Raw genomic sequence first — 16,191 nt, 5'->3', positions numbered from 1 at the left:
TCCTTTTCAGCTGAGATCGTCCCTCTGGAAGAAATAGATGTCTACGATGAGCCGCCCATCCTCATCCCTGAGATCACATCTAAGAAGAAGACGAAGACGTCTTCTACAGTAACCACGCAGGACACCCTATCAACGCAGACGTTCGGCACGAAGGTTCTACGCCCTTCGGAGGAAGCCTCATCCATCTCAGATGCGTCGTCAGTACAACAGACAACGCAGACCTTCAACCCGGGCGCCTTTATGCAGCAATTTACCCAACAGATGTTGGATCTGTTGGATCAACGGTTCGCACGCGAGAGAGCTGCGACGAAGACGACGTCTGCGACGAACCCGAGTGAAGGTCAACTGAGCAGCACACCACGTCCGTTGTGAACCAACGTCCTGCAGAGCATACAGGAAGATTCCAGCTCGACTACAGCGTTCGCACGAATACCTGGCAGCCATACCAACGTGGACTCCGCACCAACTACGTTCGACGGAAGGACCAGACGTTCGCCGAGCCCACGAAGATCATCATCGACGTCAGATACAGACGTTCGTCACGAACCTGCACGCAACGGTTCGTTACCAAGGAGAAGAGAATCAACATCCGTATCGGCGCGGCATAGAGATTCGTCACAAGACTCCAACCCTCGACAAAGCCGTTCACCAACACGCAGGTTCGCGCGAAGGCACGCACGGTCATCTCTATCTCCACGCAGGTCCCCACGTAGGATGTCACAAACACATTCACGAACGTATGGTTCGCCACGAAGGTCACCACGCAGGTCGCCTTACAGATCGCCACGCAGGTCACCACACAGATCGTCTTACAGATCACCTTACAGATCTCCTCGTTCAGACGACAATAGAAGACATCCATCCTCAGAGCAGGAAGATGACGGCGAATTATATTTTCCGACTCGAAATCAAGTCATGGATGGCCAACGGTTTGGAACTCGCGATCACCCTTTAAGGAGACCAACGGCACTATCATACTTGATGGTGAATGATGATATAGACTCACTCACGATGCCACCTATCTTCACCCAGTCTTAGACGCTCCAGACAACTCAGCACAGCCTTCAAGAAGGCAACTAAATACCAGACTCAGAGTATTCCGCCGCTCAACGCTAAGAAGTTCTCTCTACACCACATGGAACCCTTCATGAAGGCCCCAGAGATAGATGAGAATTATAAGATCATCAATCAACACACTCGACTAAAGCTTACAAGATAGAAGATAAAAACTGGCACAGTTAGACACAGTAACCAGACGAACCTTCTTCGGCCTAGCCTGGTCAAGAGCTGTCAACGAGACTCTCATCTCGAAGTTTAAGAATTCAACTTCAGAGGAAGATAGAATGATTTATTCAGCTCTACTTACACAGAAAAAGGATCATCAGTTCATGTCTGAACACCTATCATCCATTTCTGCAGGCTTAACATTATCAAGAAGGCAAGGACTATTATCTTCATGTACTTGGAGCGAGAAGTTTACCAAGACACTCTACAGAGCCCCTTGGTCAGCACCATCCATTTTTGCAGGAGAAATTGATGAAGTCGCCAAGGAAGTCGCTAAAGATTCCTGAGAAGTAATGATGATCAAGTCTATCGATACACTGGCCAGTGTAATACGTCAGACCTCCCAACGTTATTCCGGCAAATCGAAGTTTGCAGGCATCCAGAGAGCAAGGGATAAGAAATCAGGCAACGCTAAAGAAAATAAGGATTCTTTTCGTCGCCCATCCGCAGCTCCAAGAGGTAACTACGGAAGAGGTCGGCCCTTCCGAGGCGCCAGAAGTTCCAGACGATGAAATACAGGTTCGGAACGACTGGAGTCTTCCACCCCCAGCCGTACAACCCTCACAAGTGGGTGGACGCCTGCAACTCTACTGGAAGAATTGGGGAATTCTTCAAGACGACTTCAGATTCACGACAGATCTCAGATTCTATGCACAGGTTACAGGATACAGCTACAAGCAGTACCACCAGTAACAATCAACCCTATGGTTCACATCTACGCTGCAGACCAGAAGGGAAATCTACTAGAAGCCATCACATCTCTACTAGAGAAAGAGGCAATAGAAGAGATAAAACACTGCGTCACACCAGGTTTCTACTCCCCAATTTTTCTGGTACCAAAGAAAAATTCAAAAGAAAAGTTCCGACTCATTTACAACATGAGGAAATTCAACAAAGATTACCTCTTACCACCCGCAAAGTTCAAGATGATACATCTTCCACAGCTACGACAGCTCATACGTCCGCTAGACTATCTCGCCAGCATAGATTTACAGGATGCATACTTACACATCCCGATCCATCAGGAATCAAGGAAATATCTACGATTCCTGTTCAACGGACGCCATTTCCAATGGAAGGTCCTGCCATTTGGAATATCGTCGACCCCCTGGTTGTTTACTCGAGTGACAAAGCCCATCAATATATATCTACATCGTCGAGGTCTACGCAGTGCGTTCTACCTAGACAACGGGATTCAAGCTCAGCAAGATCCCAGTCAACTCAGACTGCAACTGAACTTCACCATCACACTTCTCACTCAACTAGGATGGCTAGTAAATCTCCTCAAGTCGGAACTACAGCCTACTCAGGACTTGCATTTCCTAGGAATATGCTTATAACAACGAAGAATCGCATTCTCGTTCCAGAGGATTGTTGGATCAAGATTCAACAAATGATCTCTCAAGTTCTACTCTCTCCGTTACCACTACGAGAATGGCAGAGCCTATTAGGTCTCCTCACGTCAGCTCAAGACATGACACGCAGAGGGAGACTACAACCAAGCCCACTACAGAGATTTGTGAACGCCCACTTACACAGTCTGGATCCCTTCAAATACCAGACAGGCTAAAACCATATCTACTATGGTGGACTCAGAAGTCGAATGTTTGCGACGGAAACTACTTAATAGAGCCGGAGTGCAACGTCCACCTCTACACAGACGATCACTGCACGGTTGGGGAGCACACCTCGACAACGAAGTGGTTGCCGGGAAATGGTCGAAACAAGAAATGAATCTGCATATCAACATGCTCGAGATAAAAGCAGTAGTAAATGCCCTACTACATTGGTCCAAAGTACTAAGGAACGCAAAATTGATGATCCATACGGACAACTCAACAGTGGCGTTTTACATAAACAAACAAGGATCAACAAGATCTTGCAATCTTCTAGACCTCAGCTTTCAACTATTCAACATAATAGACAATCTCAACATTTATGTGAAAGCATGTCACATTCCGGGAGCCAGGAATGTAATAGCAGATGCGCTATCTCGACCACATCAACCATCCCCAACAGAATGGATGTTACATCCACAAGCGTTCAGATGCATCATACAGACGATAGGATCTCCACTCGTAGACCTATTCGCCACGAGATTCAACAATCAACTGGCAACATTCGCCTCTCTCCAATTCCCGATCCACAAGCATGGGCAACAGACGCTCTAAGCATCCCATGGGAAGGGCTAAACGCCACGCTGCCTCCCACCAGCGTTAATACCACAGGTATTACAGAAAATCAGGCAGACAAACAATCTACAACTGATTTTGGTCACTTTTTACTGGCCAGTTAAGAACGTGGCTTCCCGCTCTTTTACAAGAAATCGAAAACCAACAATACAACTTCCAGTTTGGCCGAACCTACTAATTCATCCTCACACCAAGCAAGTTCACAAGTATCCCAGATTGTTCCACCTACACGTATGGAACGTATCACGAATTGCTTGTCGAAAAGAGGATACTCCGCCAGAGCAGCGAAAGCAGTTACACTAGCTTTACGCAGATCTACTCGTAACTTGTATGACGACAAGTGGCAAAGCTTTGAGAAATATGCATCGAGGAAAGGTTTCACTGCAGTGAAAGCTACACATCCTCAAGTGGCGGAATATCTTTGTCATCTCAGACAAATGAAGAAATTAAAAGGTTCGACATTATCTACATACCTAGCGGCTCTCAGCTCAGTTATCACTATGAAGACAGGCGTGAAACTGACCAAGGTGCCAGAGTTACTGGCCTTGCTACGCTCTTTTAAACTGGAAGACCAACAAATGAAATTTAAAGCGCCGGCTTGGGATCTCAACGTGGTATTACGACATCTCACCAGTGATGTGTACGAACCACTAGAAAGAACTTCTTAAGAATTTCTTACACAGAAAACGCTATTTCTGATCGCCTTGGCTACAGCGCACGCATAAGTCAGAAATACATGCTGGACTTTGAACGGATACGCTTTGACACACGCCACAACACGGTTCATCTAGGATTGAGGTGGGATTTCATAGCTAAGAATCAACTGCCAGGTCAACCGGACAGACAATTCCACATCCCAGCATTATCTACAATCCTTGGTCCACAGGATATACAAGATTTATCCCTATGTCCAGTCAGAGCTGAAAATATATCTACAGAAGTCTAAAACCAGGAGACGAAAATTCAAACGCCTTTTCATCCCCATATCGTCGGAGACACCCACAGAGATCTCACGTACTACGATATCAGTTTGGATGAGAGCAATCATACTACGAGCCTACAAGGCAGCAGGACTTGAGCCTCCTCGAGCCTCCAATCCGCACGAAGTTAGAGCACTGGCATCTACACTTGCTCTACATGGAAACTGCTCAATATCCACGATCATGGAAGGGTGTTTTTGGAAATCGGAGACAGTATTTGCTAACCACTACCTCAGAGACTTTGCTACCAAGGATGTCTCCGGTATCCACCAGTTTGGACCTCTGGTTGTAGCTCAACAGCTGACGGTCCCTCAAAGGCGCTGAGATGTATCTCGCCCTTTTACCGCATGTCATGCAAAGCTCGTACTCCAAGGAATAGAGCTTATAGTCCATGTACACGTCTAGAACAGACTAGCATGAATATTGGACCCTGTACTAGTAAGGAATTACTTGTACATGGATAGGGTCACTACTCCACTTGATACGACCATCAAGAGTTGGAGTTATTTAAATCCACATGTACGGTTACAGAAGAGTTTGATATATTGTGGTCCCCCCAAATTACCAAATTATTTCGACATATGGATCAACAGCAGCAGTGCCATTTAAAGTTCCCATGGGGGTATATAGGACGTAAATTCATCACTAAGGAATCCAGAGGTGGCTTGACCCACCACCTATACCGTCGGATTCTACAAGCTACAAGCATGAGTCAGGATAAGGAAAAATATGTAATTTTCTGACTAAAATTGATATTTTATACTTATCCTGACTCATGAGGTAAGCCCTCCCAACCTCCCCTCAAGGCACTCTGGATTTCCCAGTAAACCAGTGTGTCGGGTTATAATACGGAGAGAGTGAAGAGCATGGCAGACGGGTGGCGCCGTTCCCGCCAAAACCTGGAAAGGGAGGTGACTCCTGGTAAGTGATTTTACGTCCACTTTTTTGAAGGGAGCTTCAAAAGGGGATTCAAGTGTTCCACTAGCATTCGGAAGGAAAGGGAGACAAGCAATAAGCAAATTACATATTATTATTGTTGTGTCAGTGCAATAAGTGTTGTTGACATATAGGTGCTGTTGTCGGAGCTGTACCGGAACTTGGGTCTAGCTGGTGGCTGTGTGCTGTTGGTGACGCTGCTGTTGATCGCAAACATCTGGACATCAGTGCTTGTCTTCACCTGTGTTGTTTTCACTCTGGTGAGTCATGAACTGGCTGGGGAACCTATATTCTTCACACACTACACTATTAGGGCGAATTAAAGAAATTCATAACTGTTGGTAATATACAAGGGACGTCTTTATAAAGTACGCAGTCACATGACCGTGCAGGGTTTTGACTAGTGAGGAAGAGGCCCTTTAAGAATTATTAACAGTTTTGACCAAACAAGTTCTAGTTATTTTGTCATTTCTGCATCAAAAGTATTTTGGGATTGATTTTAAATCAGACCCGTGAAACAACAAATATGTAACAATTCATATCAATTCAGCGACTCTTAATTATTGCATGCCACTGATTCAAAATTTCGGATAACAAATTTCAACAAGTTTGAGTTCTTGCAGTTTCATGGTGTTATATTCCTGTTGTATTCCATGATGGCTGATATTTCCTAGACATTTGTTGTGTTCTGGTATATGTAATTGGATGTCACATAGTTTCTGAGCAGTTCCTTGAAGTTCCTTTTTAAAAAGAATATGCCATGTACTTTGTTTTTCTGAACTTTGAAGGCATGGTATGTTGTAAGAGGCACTGCAGAGACTTATTCTCACCAATGTTGGGTTGTTGGTGTTGCAGATTGATGTTGCTGGAGCACTGGAGTTGTGGGGCGTGACTATCGACACCGCCAGCAGCGTGCTCCTCATCCTCTCCGTGGGCATCGCCGTCGACTACTCCGCACATATAGGTCACACCTTCATGACAGTGCATGGAGACCGCAACTGTGAGTCAACCAGGCAATGAGCATTACCTTCAGTTAAAATTCATTACTCCAGGACAATGAACTATACTGAACTAAGTCATCCATACTGAGGATCACTGAAAATGTTGTCTGCTAGCAAGTAAACAAAGGGGGATAACTCGTCACAAACTAATGAAAAAGGATTAACGGAGTTGTCTCTCTTGAATGAAACCAAGCACTTGATAGCTGGTCAAGGTTGTTTATACTAGAAATCCAATTAAACATATTCCTAAAATTCTCAATAATTTCATGGTCATACTATATATGAAAATCTGCAATCTGTGGAACGTTCAAGGACAAGATAATTCTTTGATGGATAGAGGGGTAGCCTAATGGTTAAAGCATCTGCTCTTCATGCTGAAGGCTTTGGTTCAATTCTCCATATGAAATACACAATGCCATTTTAGAAAGTGGTCAAATGTAACATATGTTATATTTGGGATTACACTTTCTTAGTAAAGTACAGATTCTAGTACTTTCTGGGTTGAGTCCCATCCCAGATTCGAACCCACACCCACAGAGTCAGGCACCTAATCGCCAGCACACAAAGTCAGATGCCTAGACCGCGGTGGCTGATAAGATCAGCATTAGAACTGTCATTTGATTCTCGTGTAGCTATTCACTATCTGACTGTGGCGATTCAGTGTGTCCATTGTGATTTAACAAGCAAGTGACATCAACTTAGATTCAAAGTAAAAAATTAACATTAAGTTCTCAGTGCTGACAGTTGTCTTGTAAGAAGTGTTTGGGCCAAACTACAAGACTGGCTTGATTCTGTTGCAAGTGGGGGCTTTTGGGTAGCCTAGTGGTTAAAGCGTTCGCTCGTCACCCCGAAGACCCGGGTTCGATTCCCCACATGGGTACAATGTGTGAAGCCCATTTCTGGTGTCCCCCGCCGTGATATTGCTGGAATATTGCTAAAAGCGGCGTAAAACAAGACTCACTCACTCACTCACTCACTCACTCACTCACTCACTCACTCACTCACTCACTCACTCACTCACTCACTCACTCACTCACTCACTCACTCACTCACTCACTCACTCACTCACTGTTGCAAGTGGTGATAACTTGTAGGTCAGACTCATGATGTATTTTGATACAGATCGGTCAATCCTGACACTGAAGACTATCGGCCCCGCGGTGTTCAATGGTGGCTTCAGTACCTTCCTGGCCTTCGTCCTCCTGGCAAACAGCTCTAGTTATGGATTTGCCCTCTTCTTCCGGGTAACTCTCCTACCCAGGGTTCCTTGTTGTCAACTTGGTACCTCTGTCATAAGCCTTGACTCAGCTTTCACAGTCCATTAAACACATTGCATAACAAACATGGCATGTATTTTGGCTCATTGCACCAGTCACTGGATTGTCCAGTTCAATTGGGTAATATAATTATAGTCTGCCACCTTTTACATAGAATTTTGCAGGGTGTGGCAATATCAGACATGGAGACAAAAAATATACCTTAGAGTTTGGTCCAGAGAGATTCACGTCTGTTGAGGTGGTCATCAACAAAATATTGATGTTATTATTCAGGATAGTTTTCATTTTAATTGTTGTCTAGTTTAAATGCAGCAAGAGGTAGCAAAGAATAATTGAAATTTAATGATCGATGACAATGCAATACATGAAGACAACATGGCTAGATTTGAAAGTTTTCTATGAGGATGTTTGGAAATGATGATGTATGTTGGCCAGGTGTTCATGACGGTTGTGATATTTGGGCTGTTCCATGGATTGGCCTACCTCCCTGTTATCCTCAGCTGGGTCGGCCCACAGCCTTACGAGTCCAGCTATAAAACAGAAGAATCGACCAATCACATCACAGTAGTGAAGGAAGAGAACTCCACGTCTAATGGTCCCAACGGTCATGTCCAGGTAGGACGTTTATTCATTGTTACAGCAGAAGCGAACTGTCTTTATTTTGCATATTATTCTTAATATTTTAAACTTTTTGCAATCTCATTAATAATCAGATGTTGGTGCACAGATCACGTCAGGGGCGGTAGGGTAGTCTAATGGTTAAAGCGTTCGCTCGTCACACTGAAGACCTGGGTTTGATTCCTCACATGGGTACAATCATTCTCTTCCCACAGAGGTTTCTCCTGTCTTATCTTCCTACGTAACCTTCTAATACGGCCCTTTCATGGTGTGAGCGTTCAAGACTGGTGATTGGAGGCAATCAGATTTAGTTGTGCAATCAGCAACGTTGTTTCAAAAGTGATTATTCGCAAGGCCTTGGTAATTTCCGTATGCTTCGAGAAAACTAAACCTCTTCCCCTGCGTGATGCGCAAACGTTTCTTCTAGACAGAACTAAGTCATGTTATGGCGGATCAGTGGCGTCTCCATCACCCTCGTTGACAACGGACAAGCTAGCCATTAACGTCTTGTGTGTAACATCAACACAAGTCCCCCGGCAGATGGGGGATATTTTTGGCCCCACATTTGCTTGTGTTAGTCAAGTTGAATCTAAGTCGATGTGACACCTGTTCTGATTGGATAGAAAGAAGGGAGATAATTCGTTTCGCGATCTTTTGCCACTAGGGGATTTTACGAGAACCGGGAAATATGGCCGTATTAGAACAGAGGTTCGTAGGAAGATATGACAAGTAACCTCTGTGGGAAGAGAATGGGGTACAATGTGTGTAGCCCATTTCTGGTGTCCCCCCGCCGTGATATTGCTGGAATATTTGCTAAAACCAGCATTAAACCCAACTCACTTACTTTCTGGTCTTGTCAGTAAATTGTTTATGAGGCCATCAAGACATTACAGAATTTTCTTGTGTTCATTTTTCAAAGTTAGATTGAAACTAGCCATATTGAAGCTAAAGAAAGCTTTAATTGACTAATATTGACTTTGTGCTAGTCATTAATCGTTCATAACTTCTAATGTGACTCTCAAGATGTCCCCAGATCTCTGTGTATTGGTACTGAGCACTAAGATCTGATTTTAATGAAATTGCAGCTAAATATTGAATAGAAGTGCGTCCTACAACAGGTCATGGATTTGTGACAGATTGTATGAATCGTTCCAAATTGGACATCCATTGTTGTTGAATGTTTTCACGTCATTCAACTATTTGGGAATGGCTGGACCAGTCTTCGAACATAGCACAGTTCGTTGTTCAGAGTTTTGTCCCTTTGATGTGGCAGAACCCTGTGATCAGTGCCTGTTTGCCCTGACTATATTATTCTTGATTAGTCAGCACTATATCTGTGTTCTTGAGTTTCACCAAAGCATTGAATGTCTTAGACCTACATTCCTTTGGGCTTGCCTTCAAGTGACCAAAGTGGTGTTAAACTTGCCTGCTGATCCATAATGTACATTCTGCCACAGAATTCCGCCATGGATGTGAATATTACATAAAATATCCTATTCTCTTTCAGCAGAAACTCTTTATAAATTATTTCATGTGATAACCCACAATTGTTTTCATGTGCAGCAGTTCAAGCTTTCATTCAGTGCCACCTCTGTTTTTTTTACTTATTTTATGATAACTGGCACATTGTCAGTGTGATCCGCTCATAACGGAGATGTCAGTAAAATGTTCCCCGTGAAGATGCGGGTTAGAAATAACCTCCAGCTCATAGTAAAACTGTTGTGACTAACAGGATTGGCTGACTTAATTGATTCACCTCATCATATACGAACTGCATGTCATCATAACTATCTGGTGTCCCAACGCCGTGATATTGCTGGAATATTGCTAAAAGCGGCGTAAAACTTAACTCACTCACTCGATCACTCATCATAACTAATGCTCATGCTGTTGATCACTGGATTGTCTGGTCCAGACTCGATTACTTACAGACCGCTTCCATCAATGTTGGAATATTGCTGAGTGTGGCGTTAAAGAACACACAAACAAAAACAACAAACAACAATGTAATGTACTTGTAGGACTGTCTATATAATATATAGCTCTAATGCTTGTGTACCTATCAGGCTTCACACAGTTTCTGGCTACTGTGACATTAAAACCATGCTCTCATAACAAGGAAGACATAGAGGCCCAGACATCTTGGGGGCCTAAATTATCTGTGCAGAGTTGTGTCCCCCTGGATCAGCAGGATACATGTCTTTGTTGGTTCAAATACCAGATTCTCCTTGATTACATTTCTAGGTTTGTCCACAATGTAAGGCTTCACTGAAGTGATAAACGTCTGTGACTAGTATCACTTCAAGCTTTTCTTCCATGCAGTTAACATGCAGTGATATTACCGTAATACTGTTCAAAGAAGCCTCCAGCTTATTCACTCACTTATATTTCTGTTTCTAGCCGCTGCTAGAGCCGGTGTAAGTTGTTTGTTTCATGTCACCACCAACCCCCCTCCTGCCTTAGCTTTGCAGAAATCGGAAAGTGAAAGTGATAGCTGATTGACCTTCAAATTCGCTCAGAACACTTATATCCATTTGCATTTGACCTTGAAATCACGATACAAAGGTATGAGTCGGGTGTATCATGTTTACAAATACTCAGACATCAGAAGTGTGAAAGATATATTAACAAGGCTCAAAGAGAAACCGTTTTGGCATAAACACTGAAAGTTGGAATCATATTTTCAAATACTCCTGAAAAAGACATCAGAAGTCTAAAGTATTTATTACTAGTCTGAAGGAGAACCCTTTTGGCATAAACATTGAAGTTTTGAACTTTTTTCTGCTCTTAGTTTTGGTAAATACTTAGTGAAATCTTAAGTAGTTATTACTAGTCTTTTCGTACCTAGATTAAAGTTTTTTTGAAGGGAGGTCGCCTAGTGCCGGGGGTATATATCTCACAGTTTTAGACTGGTGATATCAGCTGGCATCTGATAGCCACTGATGTTATTTGACAGTGAATCTTAGTAGTTGTGATTTTTCTCTCGGATCAGAAGACAATATTCTAGAACACTTACTCCAGCCCCTCCATGCCCAATACTGGTCGCAGGAACCAGCTAGCTAGCATGAGGATTTGGTGGTAGCTGTGTGTGATATAGATGTGTCTCGTCTCATCAGACGTCCTGGATTGTTCTTCCTGCTATCTACCACTGCTTTGTCTGGTTCTCATAGTTACCGGTTCCTGTCACTCTCTTCTTGCTTACCTAACCTTCAAGGCTGCAGATCAAAGATTGGATCTCTGGTAAAGATCTTAATTCCTCAAGTTTGGAGTTGCTGGTATTCCATCAGACATTAATCAACTTTTCAGCCGAATTTCAGTTCAAGTTGATAAAAACAGCTGTATTTGTCATAGTTCTGCTGTGAAACTGAAACGCATCACTGTGATAATATTATCGAAATAATTGAGTAAAGGAGCCAATTCTCAACCTTATCACCACCTTCATGAATCATTGCACAGAGGATCCACTTTGAGGATATTAACATTTTCACAATGTTTTAAACTTGGAATGGATTGGGTATGTCTCAAAACTTAAGGAATTATTTTTGTATCCGGCTTTGAATTTTTTGAGCTGCTCTCTATGTAATGCTTTGTCTCTCCTGCTGCTTCCTCAAGGATGTGAATTAACAAGGTCAGGGTCGTGTGTCGTGTGTCGTGTGCAGTGTGCAGTGTGCATGTTTCCTACAACATTCCATATCTGTCATATTAGGGCATGCTCGCATCGAGAAACCATTATTCATAGTTACATATTGCAATTTGTTTACTAGTATATCTCTTTTGAGCCAATACATACACTTTTAACCAAATGTTGAGGGGTACAAACTAAACCCACTCGGAATTATCATTCGTAAATTTGAGGTCAAGGGTTATTTATATGTTGTCTTTTATATATAAATTACAAGTTGATTTATCATTATTGAAGACAGTAGTTTTGAGAAAGTATGGTTTGGTATTCTTCTGAAATTTAAAAGAGCAGTATGGTAACAAAATAGTTGAAATATCAACCTGTTTTGATCTTCATAAACAATCTGGAACCATTAGGTGCACAAGTGGTGCTATTCCTCATAATTACTTGAATATTTCGCATGGGAAAATTTTCACGCAGATGTAGTGATTTTGTTATCCCATTTTGTTTTGTTTTGTCATTTCATCCAACACATCTGGGCATCTTTATGACCAGTGCACTGTGATGAAAATCCTTGTTTTAGTCAGTACATGTGGCTTTGTCTTTAAGGTATCTGACCCGTGAAGGTCCGGGTTAGAATATTGATCGTACGAGGCGACTTACGGCGTCGGGTGGTCAGGCTCGCTGACTTGGTTGACACATGTCATCGGTTCCCAAATGCGCAGATCAATTCTGATGCTGTTGATCACTGGATTGTCTTGTCCAGACTCGCTTATTTACAGACTGCCGCCATATAGCTGGAATATTGCTGAGTGTGGCGTAAAACTAAACTCACTCACTCACTCACTCACTCTAAGGTATCCAGTCACTGAATAGCATTCCCTAGATGTGTCTGGTTTTGTGACAATTCCTGTTTTGCCTTCATCATGTTTACAGTTCTGCACATCTACAGCCTGCATCGCTGTAGACTTACCTCCCACATCAAGCTAGCACGCCTGCACATTCTCTCCTCAGCAGTTTTAAACCTCACAAAGCCCTTGGTGTTTTTTTACAAAGCGCTCAGGTGATCTTAACTCCCGTACCTTAAATAGGCTTACAAAGATCTTACCACTAAGGTGTTTTTTTCAACAGCACCAAGGTTTTGATTCATTCTTTGCCTATGCACAATGGATAGAACTGAAAGAGCAAACATTATTTCTTTCAGTTGACATCTTGTTAAAGTCAGTTTGTGAATGATTACAGCATTTAATGTCCAAAAGATAAACAATAAATAAACAAATCACATCCTTCATACCTCCCTCAAGTTGTGGGGATACCCGGTTGCCTCCCTTTGGTTGTGGTGATACCCAGTTGCCTCCCTTTGGTTGTGGTGATACCCAGTTGCCTCCCTTTAGTTGTGGTGATACCCAGTTGCCTCCCTTTAGTTGTGGTGATACCCAGTTGCCTCCCTTTAGTTGTGGTGATACCCAGTTGCCTCCCTTTGGTTGTGTTGATACCCAGTTGCCTCCCTTTAGTTGTGGTGATACCCAGTTGCCTCCCTCTATTTGTTGTGATGCCACGTTATCCTGTTTTAGTTATGATGATAACTTGTTGTCTCCCTTTAATTATGGTTATACCGAGTTGTCTCCTTTCCTTTCCTCTTTTTCAACATCATTAATACCCAACACTACCTGAAGATTTAACAGGAGCATATGTCAAATGTCTATTAATATCATCTTCTCTTTATTTGTTCATTCACTGTGGGCATGGCTAGTGTAGACCTTTTGACACAATTAATATAAATGAATGGAGAAAATTACTACATACCCTATTTCAATGTACATCAATTGCAATTTACTGCCCCTCGAAAAAATGATTGAACTTTTCATGAATACATAGTGTCCTAGAAATTCTGAAACAGTGCAGTTTATCATAGTGACATCTGATAATTACTCTGTTTACGTCAGAGTAAACAATGTCTTCACTGGCCTGGCTGCCAGATGTTTGTTTTTCTCTGGGTATGTAGTCTTATAGGCCTTGTAATGCTGACATTACTCTGGACCAACTTACTTAAGCCCCGTAGTAATTGTAGTAGGTCCCCAGCGACCTGTGGTGACCTCGTTCATTGCTCATATCAACCTTTGGTTTGTCTGGTCCGGACTCGGTTTGTTTCAGGAATATTGCTGGAAAGTGGCCTAAGATGTGTCAACTTTTAGACAATAAAATATCTATCATCATCATCATCATCATCATCATCATCATATGTTTGTACAATATAGTGTAAATGTAACCAGTTCTTACTGAGATATCAGCATGGCTTGTTTCTGTACTAATCCTCTGCATGCTAACACAAGCTTGTCTATCTCTTGCAGGACACTTGGGTCTTTGTAGACTTCAGTAGCTAGTGTGAGTTACCATGGTTACGAGATAGTGAAAAGTATTAGCAGGATGTTCCAAACATTTTATTAATAACAGTGAAGATGAAGAAACAATATTATTCATGGTATTTTCAAATAAAATGAATAAAGTTTTTGTTCAGAATTAAATACTTTTGTTCATAATTGTTTCCTTTTTCACATAAATGAAAATCTTTGTCAAATTATTATCTATGGTGGAGGATGTTAAGTTTTATACTAACCAACAGCAATATCGAAAGAAAAAGATGGTGATAAAATGTGGGGACCAGGGATTGTGAGAAGGTCTTACATGTCTCTGTTCACATTTCTACAGATGGGTGTTGAGAGACACCCTGCCTTCCGACGTCCAGATCAGATAGGACCCACAACCTACATGACAAGAGGAGTGTACATTCCGAGGCCAGACTACTCGCCTCCATTACTGAACAGATCTCACCTCTCTCAATATCATGACAGGTTTCATGATAGGTGACAGCATGGACATCTGCACATGGGGGGTCAGCTGTTTCCCAATACTGTCGCCCCATGCTACTCAGGTTGAGGAAAGTCTTACATGAAGACTGCCAACATTGAAGGGGTGAATCAAATGTGGTGATCTGGATGAGTCCACCATAGTAAAGGAGTGTCAGGATCAATCCACTGGAGTGAAAGGGTGTCTGGATGAGTCCACAGTAGTGAAAGGGTGTCTGGATGAGTCCACGGTAGTAAAGGGGTGTTTGGATGAGTCCACAGTAGTGAAGGGGTGTCTGGATGAGTCCTCCTCACTCTGGATCAGTCAGTTGTGCTGGAGGTAATCAGGATGAGTCTACATTGTTGATGCCAGCTATGCAAGGGAGTGGCCTGGGACCTCCAGGAATCTACCTCACAATTACACGCAAGGTCAAATTAGCAGGCAAGATTTTGTACATAGTTCACAGACAAAGATGCTACATCTGACCTTCAGATGAGAGCAGACGGACCTTGACTACATGCAGCATTCAATGCAAGATATTTGGATATGATTGTGTAATTGTCATCGAGTGTATGAAATAAGGCCCGTCCGACCGACCGAGATGGTCTAGATTTCTGACGGACGGTCTAAATTTACAGCTAGCTAGCCAGCCCGATGGTCTGGTAAATATTTTAGATGTTCCATACAACTGAGTAAATACAGCCTATTTGGTCTGATTAAATCCATTTATATGTCTGGCTGGATTTTTGGCTTATTTCATACACTGTGTCATCGATGTCCAGCGTGGTTGATGACATCAACCCCATCAACCATTGGCCTCCTGTGACCTTCATGTCTGACCTTCAAGGTCAGGACTCAGGAATGCCATCAACAAATACTCAATTCCTGGCCAAATGTTATCATGTGTTTCGGATATGAAGTCTTTGATTGGCATTTTGAAGTTCAAGGAACATGGAATATTTATTGATAATACCTCATTTCAAAAGAGTGTAATATTTTTATAATGAGCGAATATCCATTTATTAGTACTGATCAGTACAACCTAGAACCAAATACAGTAACATTGTACATACACACATACAGGGAGAAATTCCAGAACTTGCTTCCCTCACTTTCAAGATTTACACCTGACCAACACTTTATATGATATGGTTCACCTCTCTGTGTGGATGAAGTCTTCACGATGCTGTATGTACATGTATTTAATTGATTGTTTTGTTAAATTATATTTGATTGCATTTGTGCTACACAAATTTACTTTATTTTAAACATGATAAATGATGTGGAATGTATATTTTTGTTATGTTTAGAGTTCATGAAACAATCAGCAATTTGTCTGATTGAAGATTCATGAAGCGTTATGCATCAATCAATTCTCTATATTGATAATTTACTGATAATGTACATCAATCAATTCTCAATATTGATAATTTA

The 16,191-nt window shown here is 42.3% G+C and overlaps 1 protein-coding gene across 7 annotated transcripts in view; it reads left to right on the top strand.

Moving 5' to 3' along the window:
• The window catches only part of LOC124254984 (protein patched homolog 1-like), a 42,710-nt gene extending 26,968 nt beyond the window's left edge, over positions 1-15,742 (top strand). For 2 of the 7 annotated variants that reach the window (XM_046688823.1, XM_046688822.1), the window contains 5 exons: positions 5,527-5,652; positions 6,248-6,392; positions 7,516-7,637; positions 8,106-8,285; positions 14,620-15,742. In XM_046688823.1, coding sequence (XP_046544779.1) covers positions 5,527-5,652; positions 6,248-6,392; positions 7,516-7,637; positions 8,106-8,285; positions 14,620-14,778 — 732 coding nt within the window. In that variant the 3' untranslated portion in view covers positions 14,779-15,742. Of the gene's footprint in view, positions 1-5,526; positions 5,653-6,247; positions 6,393-7,515; positions 7,675-8,105; positions 8,286-10,688; positions 11,917-14,261 lie in introns of those variants that run through there. The other 5 variants (XM_046688827.1, XR_006892596.1, XM_046688825.1 and 2 more) reach the window with 5 other exon arrangements.
• Positions 15,743-16,191: the final 449 nt, after the last annotated feature.

This window comes from Haliotis rubra, unplaced genomic scaffold, assembly GCF_003918875.1.
Source record: "Haliotis rubra isolate DU_JTF1 unplaced genomic scaffold, ASM391887v1 Scf59, whole genome shotgun sequence".
Classification (NCBI taxonomy): domain Eukaryota; kingdom Metazoa; phylum Mollusca; class Gastropoda; order Lepetellida; family Haliotidae; genus Haliotis; species Haliotis rubra.
The sequence above is the reverse complement of the archived record's forward strand: the minus strand, read 5'-3'. Positions and strand labels throughout refer to the sequence as shown.